The 15,810-nt window shown below is 32.1% G+C and overlaps 1 protein-coding gene and 2 long non-coding RNA genes across 3 annotated transcripts; all 3 read left to right on the plus strand.

Moving 5' to 3' along the window:
• Positions 1-1,833: 1,833 nt before the first annotated feature.
• On the plus strand, positions 1,834-3,343 carry LOC102664213 (uncharacterized). Its single transcript, XR_416644.4, has 3 exons — positions 1,834-1,995; positions 2,648-2,752; positions 2,846-3,343. It is a non-coding gene; the product is annotated as an uncharacterized lncRNA (long non-coding RNA).
• Positions 3,344-5,303: 1,960 nt separating this feature from the next.
• On the plus strand, positions 5,304-7,443 carry LOC106795156 (uncharacterized). Its single transcript, XR_005887093.1, has 4 exons — positions 5,304-6,459; positions 6,535-6,645; positions 6,938-7,014; positions 7,095-7,443. It is a non-coding gene; the product is annotated as an uncharacterized lncRNA (long non-coding RNA).
• A 3,286-nt stretch (positions 7,444-10,729) lies between these two features.
• Positions 10,730-13,091, plus strand: LOC100779548 (probable BOI-related E3 ubiquitin-protein ligase 2). The gene is made up of 4 exons (XM_006590525.4): positions 10,730-11,408; positions 11,527-11,618; positions 11,695-12,026; positions 12,173-13,091. Exons 1-4 carry the CDS (start codon positions 11,359-11,361, stop codon positions 12,686-12,688), a joined length of 990 nt encoding a protein of 329 aa, XP_006590588.1. The 5' UTR covers positions 10,730-11,358; the 3' UTR covers positions 12,689-13,091.
• Positions 13,092-15,810: the final 2,719 nt, after the last annotated feature.

Below are 15,810 nucleotides of genomic sequence, written 5' to 3' on the forward strand. Positions count from 1 at the left end.
AACTGATGTTGTTTGTTGCTACCTAGTTAGTGATAAATCGATGTTTGTGTTGAAAATGATTGCTTGTGTTTTGATTTACTTTATGATATGTTTTTGTGTGTGTGATAAATTCCTTAGAAAATGATGCTTTGAATGAGTTTTTTGATGGTCGGGTGCTCGATTTAATAAACATAATCTCTTAGGACCCAGACAAATATGTCTGACTTGACCCCTTCTCATTTTTAAGTTTTCTTTTATCAGTTTCATATATCTGGTTCCCTTCACTTGGTTGCGAAAGCTTTGAGTTTTTTTCTTTTCCTTTGTATTCATGGTTTTGCTAGTGCCTATTTAAATTTGCCACATTAATAATTAAGGTGTCTCTAATTAGCTTGTCTGCATATGAAAAGTTTGGCATCTATTGGAATTTGGTTGGTTTAATTTTGGTACTTCAATGTAATTGTGGTGTCACCATCAATAGCTTCCGCCGACTGCTGTGTTCTTCTGCTTGTGTTATTTTACTTTTCTTTTTTATGGCATTCTCTCCTATTTATTGCATTTCATTTGTTTGGAAAACAAATTTTTACATCTTTCTATGTTCGCATGTCATCCATTCACCATTCAAAATAACTAAACACTTAAAAATTCCAAGTATTGTTACCAGAACCTAATCACTTTGAGAGAAACACCCCAAATATATGAGAAATGAACTTTGACATATTTTAGGGTCCATGAAACTATTGAATATGTTTTTTCATATAGAATGTTCCATTATAAAATTCCCCTGTCTTCTTGATGGGCTAAAATGAAGTTTCTTTGTCCATGATTAAATGAGAGACTTTGACATCTCTGCCACTTATTGTGCTTGCTTCTAGTTCTCACACAGTTGTGATTTATTTTCAAACCAAGTAGAGAGAATGATCAAGAAGCATCAAACTACAGAGAATAATTCTTTTGTTTGTCTTACGTCTTGTTTTGCCTGATATAATTTATAATTATTGAGTCATGACTAGTTTGAAAAGTTCAGTTCTAACATGTTGATAATATAAATAGACTAATTTCTTCAAAAAAATGGTGATATTTTGGCAACTTTTTATTTTAAACCTCAAACTAACAACTCTTATTTTATTTTTTATTTTTTTTCTATCATATCAAGTTACATATAATCTATTATATAAATATTTTTGTTTCTTATTTCTTTATCTCTCTCAAATTATCAATTGGTCTTGGGTGTCAAAAGAATTTTTTCAAAAACAAAAGATTGAACTAAAACATCAATTTAATTCTTAAGATTCTTATTAATAATTAAACATTTTATTGTTTGATAATATGAATAAATAAATTTTGTCACAAGCTCTCAAAACTGTGAAGTAATTTAATTCATAAAATTGATATATTTGGGTTAGTGTCATGTTATAAGTATTAAGTATCTTTTAATTTTAATGTTATAAGTACGAAGTATCTTTTAATTTTAATTATGACTAAATTTTATTAACAATTTGAGTGACTATTTTTAGTGAAGATTTTCTTCCTAATTATTTTTTTTATTTAGAAGGCTTACCTAAATTGATCTATCCAATTAATTTGATTTCTAATAATTATAAAAAATAATCAAACAATTTAAAAGTCTGAATTTGATTACTATGAATTAGTTTGATCCCTAAAATTAAAGATTAAATTAACTAATACTTATTTTACCAAACTTGACAAAAGCAAGCAAGCTAGTCTACCTCGGCCTAGAATACAGACTAACCCAAAGATTCCTCAGAGAACAAAAATGAACTAAAGTCCACAGAAGGATCTAGTGCATATCTCAGTACTTAGGGAGTAAACTCATAACATCACTAGATAGATGAATTGTTTGTAGTTGTATTTGTTTGAGTTTTTTTTTTCTCACAAATCTGTTTGATGGTGTGATTCGCCCAGTCTTCAGTGCTTCATTCACAACCAAAGTCAACTGTGGGAACTCCTGCATATATTGCTCCAGAAGTATTGTTGAAACAAGAGTATGATGGCAAGGTAGAGTGGTTATTGTTTAGTTTCATGGTATTGTTCTTTTTCTGTAGATTTATTACTGTTACTCTTAAATGAACAATTTTGTTGTTAACTTGTCATCATTTATGAGCTTGCAAATTTGTTGACTTTTCGTGATATGAGGATCTAAAGTAATAATATTGTCTAGTTTTTCACCCAGTCCAATGGTCATTAATTTGGTCTGCACTCCAAACAAAGGTCATTGTATTTTTTTGGTTTTCATCTCCACCTAATTTAGGTCTTTCTCGAACTAGGTGAGAATCTTTACTTAGCAAGAAAACACAGACAGTTCAAAATTATAGCCATGTCCGTGTTGTACCTGTGTCCATGTTCGACACATCTCGTACACTAGCTGAGAATCTTTACTTAGCAAGAAAACAGACAGTTCAAAATTGTAGCCATGTCGGTGTTGTACCTGCGTCCATGTTTGACATATCTCATACACTAAAATTACTTGTCGTCTCCGTGCATTTTGCAAAAAAGAAAAAAAATCAATGTAAAATTTTTTATATATCACAAGAACAGAATAACTTGATAAATTATAACCTTTTTATTATGTCTACAATTTAATTTTCTATATTTTTTCATAAGTGTCTAATGAGTTGCTTCTGTTATGTTTTCTTGCATTTAATATTAGCTTGCAGATGTCTGGTCATGTGGAGTAACGTTATATGTGATGCTAGTGGGAGCATATCCTTTTGAAGATCCTAATGAACCAAAGGACTTTCGCAAGACAATTCAGGTACATCAGATATTAAGATATGTGCTCATTTTTTTCTTGAGTAGTGTCTGATTGCTTGAGTATAACTTGTGGTTGCTGCTTGCTTCTTTCCAGAGAGTTCTTAGTGTCCAGTATTCCATTCCGGGCGGTGTTCAAATATCTCCAGAGTGTGGCCACCTTATCTCAAGGATCTTTGTTTTTGACCCAGCAGAGGTAATTTCTATTTCAAATAGCTGGCCTCCTACTGCAATATATAAATTTGACAATACACAACCCTGAATCCTCGAGTAATTTTGTTCTTTAGATTCAGTTTTAATTTATGTATACTACCACTTGAATGACTTGATTGTGTTAATTAAATAAAGTTTGTGCAATTATATGTGAGATCAAACAGTATCGCTCATGTCATATTAAGTGGATTTTTAGCATTTGAATGTTTTTGACATAATTGTCAGGCATTTTCCTTCTCCAAGGAACATTTATTCAATTTACATTTGGCTTAAATATATTTTTGATCCCTAAAAAAATCCAACTTTTGCGTTTGTTCCCTTATAAATATTTGTTTTACATTGAGTTCCCAATAAAATAACAATTTCATTTTTGGTCCTTGGTAATCCCTAATAAATTAATGAATACTGCCCTTCAATAATGTGATTGTGCGGTTTCTCTAACCCTTGTCAAAAAAATATCACAGCACTTGACAGAAGCAAGCGTCAAGAGAACTGTGAAAAGAAAAAGGAAAGTTTGGACTAAATTTTGCAAAGAAAAATAAAATATATTCGTACTTGCCAAAGCTGTTGTTCTGTCTAGTGTCATGTAAATTGAAAGAGACCACAAAAAGAGCTATAAGTTGGTATATTGTGTGTCTTGTCTTCGGCCTCCTTAAAGAAAACATGACCATGAGTTGTGACTTGTGAGTTCATTCATATAATAATAAGAGATGTTAGAGGGGTATTGATACAAACAAGAATCTGGTGCATTTAGATTTGGACCACACTGACTTTGGTCCAAGTAAGAGGGCAGGGTGTGGGCCCAGGTCAAATTTCATTTTCACTTGGTGCTTTGGGCCCATGGGCCCATGGGCCCTGGGCCCGGCCCTCTTCAGCCTCATCACGTGTGGTTGCTGTCCGCTAAAGGGGTGTCAGCAGGGTGAGGGGATACATTACATACTTTTCCTCTTCACCTAACTCCATCCATTGTCTGAATGTTTGGTTTCACCATAGATATTTCAAACGACAAAACTTAGATACTATACTATTATAGCTGTTTTTGGTGTTCTCACGCGGATTTGAACATAAAGAAAAGAACATACACGGTGTTGTATGGTCCTTTGAATTCAAATAAAAATGTCAATGTGTTATTTAAACATAAGTTATGTCACTTCAAAAATATTTTAAGTAAAAGAAAAACCTATGAAATTTAAATATAAGTTACATCACTTTAAAATTAATTATGTCAAACATTTATCTAAACATAATATTTAATTTTGAGGGCATAAAAATAAAACGTACTCACTGAGAGAAAAAATGGCCTCATGGAAGGAGCCGAGAGATTTCAAGGAAAGAAAAATGAATATACAATCATGGTAGACTGTCAGTTTGAAAATAAAAAATTATTAGGTGCATATGATACCAGAACAAGTCCAATAATATTTGTAGGCTGCTCATAATAGACAGGAACTCTGCTATGCCCTTTCTCCAATATTGGATTCATCAAATCCCTGCTTAATAATAAGCATTCAGTTGGATGACAAAATGCTGTATAAGATACAAAATGCTCATAATAGACAGGAACTCTGCTTTGTATAAAATGTTTTATGTTTATGTTGTTTATGGCTATTTTTAATTTTGGATTTCATAAAGACAGTCCTTCCTCTTGGAGAAGATCCACCAGCAATTACTTCTCTATGCTTTAATCACAATGGAAAGATTTTGGCAGCTTCTGCCGTTGATGGAATGATTCACATGTTTGGTATCCTTAATTTTGTTCATTTGATTGTTTCCTTGGTTTGATATACTTAGTGATTAATATGTGAAGTAAAATATAATGTAATTTTGTTGCTGTTAAACATATTTCCAATATAATTTGATTTGATTGTCATATTTCCATATTTCTATTGTTATTTGATTTCTTTCTAATTTCTCTTAATTCTTTAGTTTCTAATTATTTATCAATAATATCCATCACACTTAAATCCCCACAATTTCAACAATTGGTTGCATTTATTAAGTTATATCTTCCCTTGCTGGAGTTGCCAATTTGCTGGGATTTCTTGTTCAGTGAAATAAAATGGTGCATTTCTTTTAAAGATAAATGTATTTAGAATGTTCTAGCAGTGGCCACATGATTTGACAATCATGTCATCCTTAACTAGTCGAAGACATGTCTGCTGGTCTACAAATCACTGGCTGGCCTGCACATGATTCTTCCATCAGTTCAATTCTGTTTGGACCAGATGAGACTAGCATTTTTAGCCTGGGCTCTGATGGGAAGGCAAGTATTATAAATTTAATGTTATTCCAGCTTGTGAAATGGGTTGTACATTTATATTAATTTATTCTTTGTTGTCAGATTTTTGAGTGGAGTTTGCAAAATCAAGGTCAAATCCTGTGGTCGAGAGACTCTAGTAGGTATATTTCTAGTTTGACACCTTACACTTAGATGTACACTGTTTCTTTTTTCTTTTGTGCGGCTCAAAATAGTTTTTATTAGCCAAATGCAGGAAAATTTGATGCATGAAATAGAGGATTGTCATATCAGACTCAAGAAGTAAACAGACTTCATTATTTATGAATAAATTATAGAAATAATCTGGTTTTTTTAGGCAGTAAACGGAGCTTTATCTGTTGTTTGAGCAGTTCTGTGACCACTTCCATGCAACATCAAGGAATTCAATGTATATGAATTTCATATCTTCTCATTCGAATAATATCCACGCACTGGAACAGCTCCGGAGCATTAAAGATAAGGCAAGCAGCTCTGCACAGGTAGTGTTGTTGGTTGTATCCTTCTAATCACTTGCCTCCTCTGTCCCTCCCTTCCTAGATAAAAGAAAAAACAAAAGACAATGTACGTGATGTGCTAATGTGTTCTGTGTATAAATTTTGTTTGTAGTTTTGCAGTTTGTGAAGAATATTTTTGAATCAAGATTCATTGTACGTACACATTACTTTTGAATCAAGAATATTTTGATAGAAAAGCTTTATACTCTATGATCACATCCCAGTGGCAAAAATATTTGCTTAGTAATATTCTAATTGATTAAAAAAAAGTTATAGGTTGTATACTTGTAATTGCATTTAATTCCAACCAAGACACGAGGACCAATCAAGTCATGGCTTGAGGAGTTATTTTTGTTACAGGATAGGGGAGGTTATTTTCAGCTATTGCATTTATATCTATTGTAATAGAAAAAAATTACAGAACTTATGGATGACATTCGTGAGAATGTCTCTGTGTTGACACTGCTTGCTGGATATGATTGTAAATTCATTTGCTCATATGATATCAACTAAGCCTGTTGATCGATATACAAGACCAGAATTTACAGGTAAGGAAATTGATCATTTCTATTAAAAAATTGTATATCAGTAAGAAATTTCTTTATTGGTATTTTTTATTTGATAGAGAATGGGCCGTTGGCAATTGATTCTAAACAGGCTATTAATCATATTAAGAGGAAGTATGAGTTGGAGAATATGGAAATTGTGAACAAGGAAAAAGAAAAGGTTCGATATGATTTCCTGGTATTTGTAGAATGTAATTTCCATCAACATGTTTCTAATTAATTTGAACCTTTATAGGCTGACAAAGCCATTGCAGAAATTGAGGCAAAGTGTGGCCAAAAAATTGAAGAATGCAAAGAAGAACAAAGGCAGCAGTTGATGCGCATTGAAGATGAACACACGTTGCTCGTAAGCATAGAAAAAGTCTTGAATTTGAAATTATTGGCTGCTTAGAAATATTCTATCATTGCATTCTATTACATGGGATCATAAGTGTTCTGATTTGTCTTTAGTTATATTTTTAATTACTTAATGTTCTAATTAATTGAAAAAACCATTTTTTTAAATAAAGTTACTATCTGATTAGTATTTGTTAGAGATGCAATATAAAGTCATTCATGTATCGTTACCTAGCAGCTTGAGCTTTTTGGATAGTTTGTTAATGACATGGTACGAAATTCTCTATGACTATGTGGTCTAGAGATCAAAGCATTGAGGTGTGAACTTGAAGATGAGTGTCAGAAGCTGGAAGAGGAGTTGCATCTTCAAAAATCCAAAGTATGGAATACCCTGATATGATAAATTAATTTCTTGTCATAATTTTTATTATTATATTTATTCTTTGGAATATATTGCAGGAAGACAGGCAAAGGGCTTTGTTGCAGTTGCAGTTGAAAGTGATGAGTGACAAGCCCAAAGAGGACCAAGAAGTGAATTCAAAACAGGTTTACTTGTGTTTCAATCTATTTGTTTGTGTCTGTCTTCAAATGGATGCCATATTTGCTAATTTTCATGTTGGGATACCTTTGGTAGTTTGGTTTGATAGGATATTCCATTATTTCAGAGCTTCCTAATTTTGTCTGGTGATGGTGTGTTTTTACAAATGCTAAAATTAAGATAGACTCCATGCTATTACTTACTAGTAACTGTTTCCTGGAATTCTATAATTTGTTGTCTCAGACTCTCAGTCATAGCCTCTGCCAGGGAATAAATACCTTGAATTCAAAAAACCAGACACTGCATTCAAAGGCGGTTATTACATAATAACCGTCTTTGAATCTCGAGGAGATGTAACATTCAAAGGCGGTTATTACATAATAACCGTCTTTGAATCTCGAGGAGATGTAACATTCAAAGGCGGTTATTATGTAATAACCGTCTTTGAATGTCGACCAGACGTAACATTCAAAGGCGGTTATTATGTAATAACCGTCTTTGAAAATTTTTCACTTTCAAAGACGGTTGTTATAATAACCGTCATAAAAAGCAATTGCGTTTCAACGACGTTATATACAACGACGGTTTACAACCGTCGTTAAAAGCACTTATTAACCGTCGTAAAAAGCCATTTTTCTAGTTGTGATAGCAATGAGAAGGAGAGTCAAGGGGAGCTAGCCGACCCTCTTGGTGGGACCTAAAATAAGACAAATTGCGTGATGGCAATCCAATACTCTCCTTCACATTTCCTCCATCGGCTTTTTTGGTGGCATTTTCTCTTTTTTTTTATCACTCTCCTTCATTAATTAAAGTTTTGAAACCCTTCATGATTTTTGGGGAAGTTCACCCAATACTGGCCCCAGTCTTTCTTCCTCGTGGATTCACTCACTAACCTTAAATTACACCACAACTATAATTTTCAAGGCTACCAAACAATCCATATAAGAAAAATGATCGAAATGCTCTAGTAAGAAGAAAGAAAAACCAATATTCATTGTCCCTAATTTTTAGCCATTAGTCATGTAATCGAACTTCCATCAATTGCCAGTTTTCTTTTAAATGTATAAACTCCAGAAAAAATCGGTGATTAGCATCCACGGCCGGTATGTTCGTCTCATCATGTCATATTTTCACTTGAATCCTCTGAAATATAAATCTCACCCATTCAAATCTTATGTTTTTTTTTTGTATTATTTAATTTTTCTCTCTTACTTTTAATTAAAAATTAAGATTTCACATGACAAAATGTTACTGCTAGCATTATAATTTGCAAACTGCAGATAGTAGTTGGAACATATGCAAATAACATTTAAGATAAAGGATACTGAACTTTCAGAACAACTATTAAAAATATTTAATGTATTGAAAAGTTCAAAAACTTTTTCCTCAGACAAATGTTTAGGGATAAAATATCTGAAAAATAATAAATGATAAAAAATAATAACTAACACATTTTTTAACACTTAATCAAATAACGAGTGTTGACTTTGACCAAAAGATAAGAAAATCATGGGAAAATAGCTTAATTTTAATTTATTATTCATATAATTTTTAAAGATGATTGAAAACTAAAAAAAAAAAAAAAAAAAACATTGAGTCTCACGGCCAAAATGCCAAATCACCTAACTTTCTCAGTTTTCTCACCATCATGTACAACAACAACAAAAAATCCTCCTTCCCTTTCCATTCATTAAAAAGATAGAGAACCAGAGAGAGAAAGTAAATTCTTTTATTTTATTGTTTAATGCCATTTATTTTTTTCATTTTAGTCTACTTCTTCGTTGTGATGGGCAGGCATGTGAATTGGACTAATTAAGTTTCATTCCTAATATGTCAAACTTTCATCCACAAAAAGAATTAGACTGAGGGATGATAGTTTGGGTATTTACAAAATGCACACACAAAAATGAAGGCTTTAAAAATCAGGAATATTATAAATCAAAGATTGTCAAAATTACAAGAACAAAATTGCTTATATTGATTTAAACAAATTCAGTCTTGATTTTTGTTAGATGATAAGATGTTATGATTGTCAGTTTTACTAAACCTAAATTATGACAAGTTTGAAAACTTTTTTTTCCTCTCACTTTTGAGCGTTACGGATGGATTTTATTTTATTTTTTTACTAAAATTTGATGGGTATAATTTGAAAGTTTAGTTTTGGATGTTTGAAATGGTAGTCTGTTCCTTAAAAAAAAAAAAATAGTCGTCTGTGAAATCCTCTCTAAGAAGGAAACAAATTAGCATCGATAGAAATCAATGGGGTTCATCCACTAATACAAATAGATTCGAGATATTTTGATATATTTGTCAATTTCTAAGACAAAAAATTTGAGATAATATGTTCTCATTTTGTTTTAGTAGAGGTGATATTGAGCGGTGTGTATTATTTATTGTAAATTTTTTTACTCTATTATAATTTTTAAGGATAAAAAAATAGAGGTGAAATATGAGAGAAATTGAGAGGAGAGATTTTGCATCACCCAAAAATGATTATTTTCGTTTAAGATTGATTGTTGTGTGTGTTTTTTTTTCGCCTAGCAATGAATTTTTTATTTTTTTGCATCTTAAGTGGTGAGAAACCGATACTCTTTTGGATTGTTTATATGCAAGGTGTTAAAGGTAGTACAAGAGTAATATTTTTTAAATTTCAATTTTTTTTTTTTTGCCTCTCCTTTCATCGTAAAAATAATTATAATTATAATATAAAAATTAAGTATAGTTAATTAATTTAATAATATAATCTCTTACGGGTAATATTAAAATTTAATAATACAATTCAAATATTAACTTTTTAATTAATTATCTGTTATGATATTAAAATATTGATTTATTGGTGTGTGTTTTTTCCTCATACAATTGATAAATTTAGAAATTTAGATCAAATAAGCTCATAATATTTGTTTTCTTTCCAATTTTACTTGTATTTCTTTCAAACCAAATAATCCAAAAATTCACCCTATTTCATATCTTTTTTCTCTGTTTATTTTTGCATGCAGCATATTTCTTTTATCACTAAGCATAATAAAACACATTTACAGGAAGAATAATAATTTACAGATCTCATGAATACATGTAAAAATTGTTGATGATGGAAAGTATTTGTGAGCTTAATGAGTAAGGATAGAGGTATAAGTAATTATCTACAATCTTTTTTTCAAGAAAATGAATGCGGATACAAATACCTCAATACATGTCATGCCTTATGGGCTCATATTTGTACTTATATATATATATATACACGTACGTGTGCACGCATGTAAAAATATTTTAATCCATATAAATAATAATATAACTTTGAAGTGTCATATTTATTTTGAGAAGTTGTGAAATGAAAATACCAAATAAGGAAGAGGAGTTATTGGTAATTACGTGTCTAACAATATTGATGGATTTGTAAAGTTTATTGAGGCAAAACAAGGGCTGTGAAGAAAGCAAAGCTGACGCGAGACGCATGGGCCATACACAAACAATTCCGGCGGCAGAAACCTGCACACACCAACAACTATTACATTTACAACCACAACAATACATACATCACCCATTTACCAACGCCTCCTTCCTTCACACATATTTCTCTCTCTCTCTCTCTTCTTATTGTTTACGAGGATTGTTTGAAAAATAAAATGAAATACTAGTAGTATATATATGTATTTTCTGACAAGGTATTTAAATAATGTTGGCATTAGGAAAACAATAATAAGAGGTGTGAAGAAAAGCCAACTGGACGCGAAGAAGGGAAGCAAAGGAAAGGAAAAAAGAGAAAGGAAAGGTGTCTCTCTCTCTCTCTCTTGGACTGATTCGCCTCAAACGCATCTATCTCTTCCTTTCCCACCTCTTTCTACTACCACCCACTACTCTTAAGGCAAAGTTGGTGAAAACAAAGAAAAGGATGATGGTGGTGCCGGTGGCTTCTTTCTCAACAGACACAAACACCATTTGTTCCATTTCCATTTTCTTCTGATTCCTTCTCTTTCTACCCATCTCATCTCATTTACTATATTTTTTTTTTGGTCCACCCTCATATTGAAGACTCCGCCTTATAGGGGCATCTTTATTTCTCTTTCATTCTTCTTGTGTGTTTGTGATTATTGCCCTGTCCTCTGACATTGCTCATTCCTTTAATTCCCCCACCCATTTCCCACCTTTCTCTCACTCTTCCTTTTCTTCTCGCAAACAAAACTCATGGGCGCCGTTCAAGCTCAATATCCCTCCAATGTACTTTTCCTAAACAGGTTTGCATCTTCTTCCTTCTTCATTTCAATCTCTCAATCCATCCATCCATCCTCCTTCTTACACATATTATGCAATATCAATAATCCTAATTACTAACACATAATGCAATATCAACAGCAAAACCGGGCAAGAAGCACATGATTATTCATTGCAATCTCCGCCAGGACAACAACTCCTTGATCAATCCCATATGCTATTCAACAACGGAGGTATGTTTCATGCAGATTTTTTTCATGATATTAAATTGATCGAAAATCCCAAAATTCATTATTTGTGATCGAACAGGTACTAATTCTCGAAAGAGAGGAAGAGAAACAACAACAGCAGCAGCTACCGGGATTGCGCCAAACGTTATCAACTCATTCTCTTTACAATCCCAATCTCCACAGGCACAACTCATAGACCTCACTCAACTTCATAATCATAATCAAAATGTAGTCTCCACCGGGTTACGCTTATCCTTTGGCGACCAACAACAACAAAGACAGCAATTACAACATCATCAACAACAGCATGGGTGTCACTCCTCTCCTTTCATATCTCTATTATCCGAAGAAGGCTTGTCTTCTCAAATCAAACAACAGCGTGACGAAATAGACCAATTCCTTCAAGCCCATGTACTAGTCGCCCCCCCCCCCCCCCCCCCCCTTTGAATCCGTATACAATAGAAAAAGACTAGTTCTTTTTTTATATAACATGAATAAATTTATTATTATTATTTGTTAATTTGAATAATAATGATGATGAATTGTGGGTGGATCAGGGGGAGCAATTGCGGCGGACATTAGCGGAGAAGAGGCAGAGACATTATCGGACGCTGCTAAGAGCAGCGGAGGAATCAGTGTTGCGGAGGCTGAGGGAGAAGGAAGCGGAGGTGGAGAAAGCCACGCGCCGCAATGCGGAGTTGGAGGCACGCGCGGCGCAGCTTAGCGTGGAGGCACAGCTTTGGCAGGCCAAGGCCAAGGCGCAGGAAGCGACGGCGGCGGCGTTGCAGGCGCAGCTGCACCAGGCTATGATGAGCAGCGGCGGCGGTGAGGACGGTGGTGGGGGAGGGCTATCGTGCGCCGGGGGCGAAGCGGAGGATGCTGAGTCAGCGTACGTTGACCCGGAGCGAGTGGGTCCCACTCCGAAATGTAGAGGGTGTGCGAAACGGGTGGCTTCGGTGGTGGTGTTGCCGTGTCGCCACCTATGCATCTGCGCCGAATGCGACGGGCATTTTCGGGCTTGCCCTGTTTGCCTCACCGTTAAAAATTCAACCATCCAAGTCTATCTATCTTAGTGCCAATTCACATGTCTGCCCATCACAACAAAAGAAAAATAGACTAAAATGAAAAAAATACTCATTAAATAATAAAAAAATACTTTCTCTCTCCGGTCTCTCTATCTTTTTAATGAATGGAAATGGAACGAGGAACTTTTTTGTTGTTGTTGTACATGATGGTGAGAAAACTGAGAAGGTTGGGTAATTTGGCCGTGAGATTCAATGTTCGTTTTTTTTTTTTTTTTTTTTAGTTTTCAGTCCTCCTTACATTTTCTCAGTGATGTACATGGATGGCCAAATGGGTAGTGGCTTCTGTTTTTTTTGTTGGGATATTTCTCTCTTTTAGAAATTGATATTTATTATATTCTTTCTTGGATAAATACTTAACTGAGATGCCTTTCCAAATTCAGGGTGTCATCAATGTGTTGTTGTCTCCATTTAGATGTCAGAATCTTGCATAATTTCAAAAAGTCTTGTTAATTTGTCATCCTTACGAATATGATGCTAATTGCACATTGATTTAATAGCTTTTCATTGCTCTGGCGAATGGTTTTTTTAATTTTCAATTCGAGTATATGTAATTGTGTAGTAGTATATGCTTAATTTGCAAGACATTATTTTTTTTTCTTTGAAAAGTATACTATATTCAGGTTCCACGCACTGTATTATAAGGGGCATATAAGTTGGATAATAGTAGGAGATGGCTTCGGTTATGGGAACCCATTGATTTTGATCGAACTCAAATGGCTGTCTACATTTCATGGACTCCACTGTCGGGTGGAAATAGTACAGAGCACATTAAATATCTTTTTGTCATTTTTTGTTTTAACCCTCCTGCGATATTAACTAATTTGAAAATAAAAAATAAGTAAAACTTAATCAATAATTATTTTTGTTAATAATTAAATTTAAATAATATTCAAACAATTTAATTTTAATTTGAGTACGTTAATCACTTATATCCAATCAGTTGATTATCTTTTGATCACTTTAATTATATGGATTTTGAATTTTCTCCTTTTATTTTATAATTTATGTTTAACTTATTTATAAAGATAGAGTATCAGAATTACGTTTTTGAATGTTTATTTAAAATACATTGACAATAATGTATAATATTATTATTGAAAATTGCTAATAGAGGTACTTTAAATAACCGAATTGGGATACTGTTTAATAGATTAATAGAATAAAAAAATATGAATAATGAATTAAAATTAAGATATTTTTCCATAATTTTCTTACCTTTAGGTCAAAGTTAACACTCTTTATTTGTATTAAGTAAAATTTTATTACCTCTGTTTTCAAATTTAAATTATTTGTCTTTTTTCTTTTCAAAATGCATATTGAAGTATTGATAGAAGAATTTAATTTATATATACATTGAATATAATGTGATCATTTTTTGTAAGGAGAAATGTGATTATTATTATATCATCCTATTTATTAATATTATGTGGCAGTATGATACATTTTTTTATAAAATGTTGATGTAAAAATATTTTATCATGTTAATGCATATAAATTAATTTTTAATAGAATAAATAAGTTTAAGAAGAATTAAGTCATTGTCATTTTCACTCTAAAATTTAAGGGGTTTATTATATTTTAAAGTTTTGTGTAACACTTTAATAATCATGAGATATTGATGGAGTCTATATCTCACTTAGTTAAATAAAATGTATAAATTATTATAACTCCTGAATTTTCCATCAATTTGTATGGAAAAGAAAATTAATGAGAATATAAAAAGTATATTTAGGTGAGGAATCAAAGTATGAGAGTAGCCAATTTAATCACATAATTGAAATATATGGTTAACATTAAACTAATTAAAATAATCACAATTTATCTAGCATGATTATCTATAATTTTATGGTTAAGATTTACTTTTCATACTCCCCATACTTTCATGTGCATGCACACAGGCACACATATCTACCAAGGCACGCACGCATACATGCACATATAGGATCTAATAGACATGTATGTTAATGTATGTAAAAGCTTTTTACATTAGCATTCAATAAAAATGGAATGATTTAGTTATGTCAACATCATTATTAAAAAAAAAATACATTTTAAATTAAAAAATAAAAGCTATTTTGTTATGTATCATGCCTATGCTTAATATGCTTTATAGTGTTGAATTCTATTTTGTCATCTTCCTAAACATTGTTAGAATATGCAAGTAAGTGATCAAGGAATGTTAACAATATCACACTCTTCATTGCAAAATGTTGCAATGGAAACATCCACCTCTTCCTCTCCTACCCCCTTTTTGTTTGATGTGATGACACTATTTATTTTGTCAAGATACTTTTATCTGTCGATGCTCTGCAAACTGGTCAATCCAAACCTCACCCCCTTTCACTTCTATTTCTTATTTATACAAATAATCAATTTGAGTTAATCTCTTCATCCTAGCATCTCAATTCTCAAGTAATTAACTGCAAATGTTGTCAATCCACTCCATGACTCCCCGTTTTTTATGCATTTTTTAAGGCAACAAAAACGAAAAATTCGCACCCACATACGCACTCAAAGACAAAGGCAATTTGCAAAGTTGTAATATCTACAATTCATACTTATATATGGGTGAATCAATTATTTTCTAAACTCAAGTAAGTACTTTTTTCCATAACAGAAAATCGTCGCTCATCTAGTACTTACTGAAATTGATGCTAATAAACTCAAGTAGTAAAGACACAGTTGACGTCATTTATCTCACTTTAATTGTCATCCACTATCTTTTACGAACTATCTTCAATAAATTAAAATTCATTATCAAGAATTTAGAATGACTTTTAAAGTAATTTATACAAGTTAATAAATTTATTATAAACAGTTCTATTATGGATGAATAACAATAATAAAAATAAAATAAAAAAATATTTTTAGTGCATAAACTATTCTCTTTATATATCATGAGACCCTTATAGTATTACAATAATTGTATAAAAAATTTCTTTACATATAACCAAAATAAAGAGGAAAAAGTTTGAACGTGAAAAGGATATTGCAGAAGGACAGAAGAAGAGACATGATATTTTAAGATTTGGCTCTTAGATTTACTTTAAAGAGAAAAACAAGTAATTTAAAAAAATCAAGCTTGCTTTCAAATAGTTTAACGGTCATAA

The sequence above is a fragment of the Glycine max genome, chromosome 11 (assembly GCF_000004515.6).
Source record: "Glycine max cultivar Williams 82 chromosome 11, Glycine_max_v4.0, whole genome shotgun sequence".
Taxonomy (NCBI): Eukaryota; Viridiplantae; Streptophyta; class Magnoliopsida; order Fabales; family Fabaceae; genus Glycine; species Glycine max.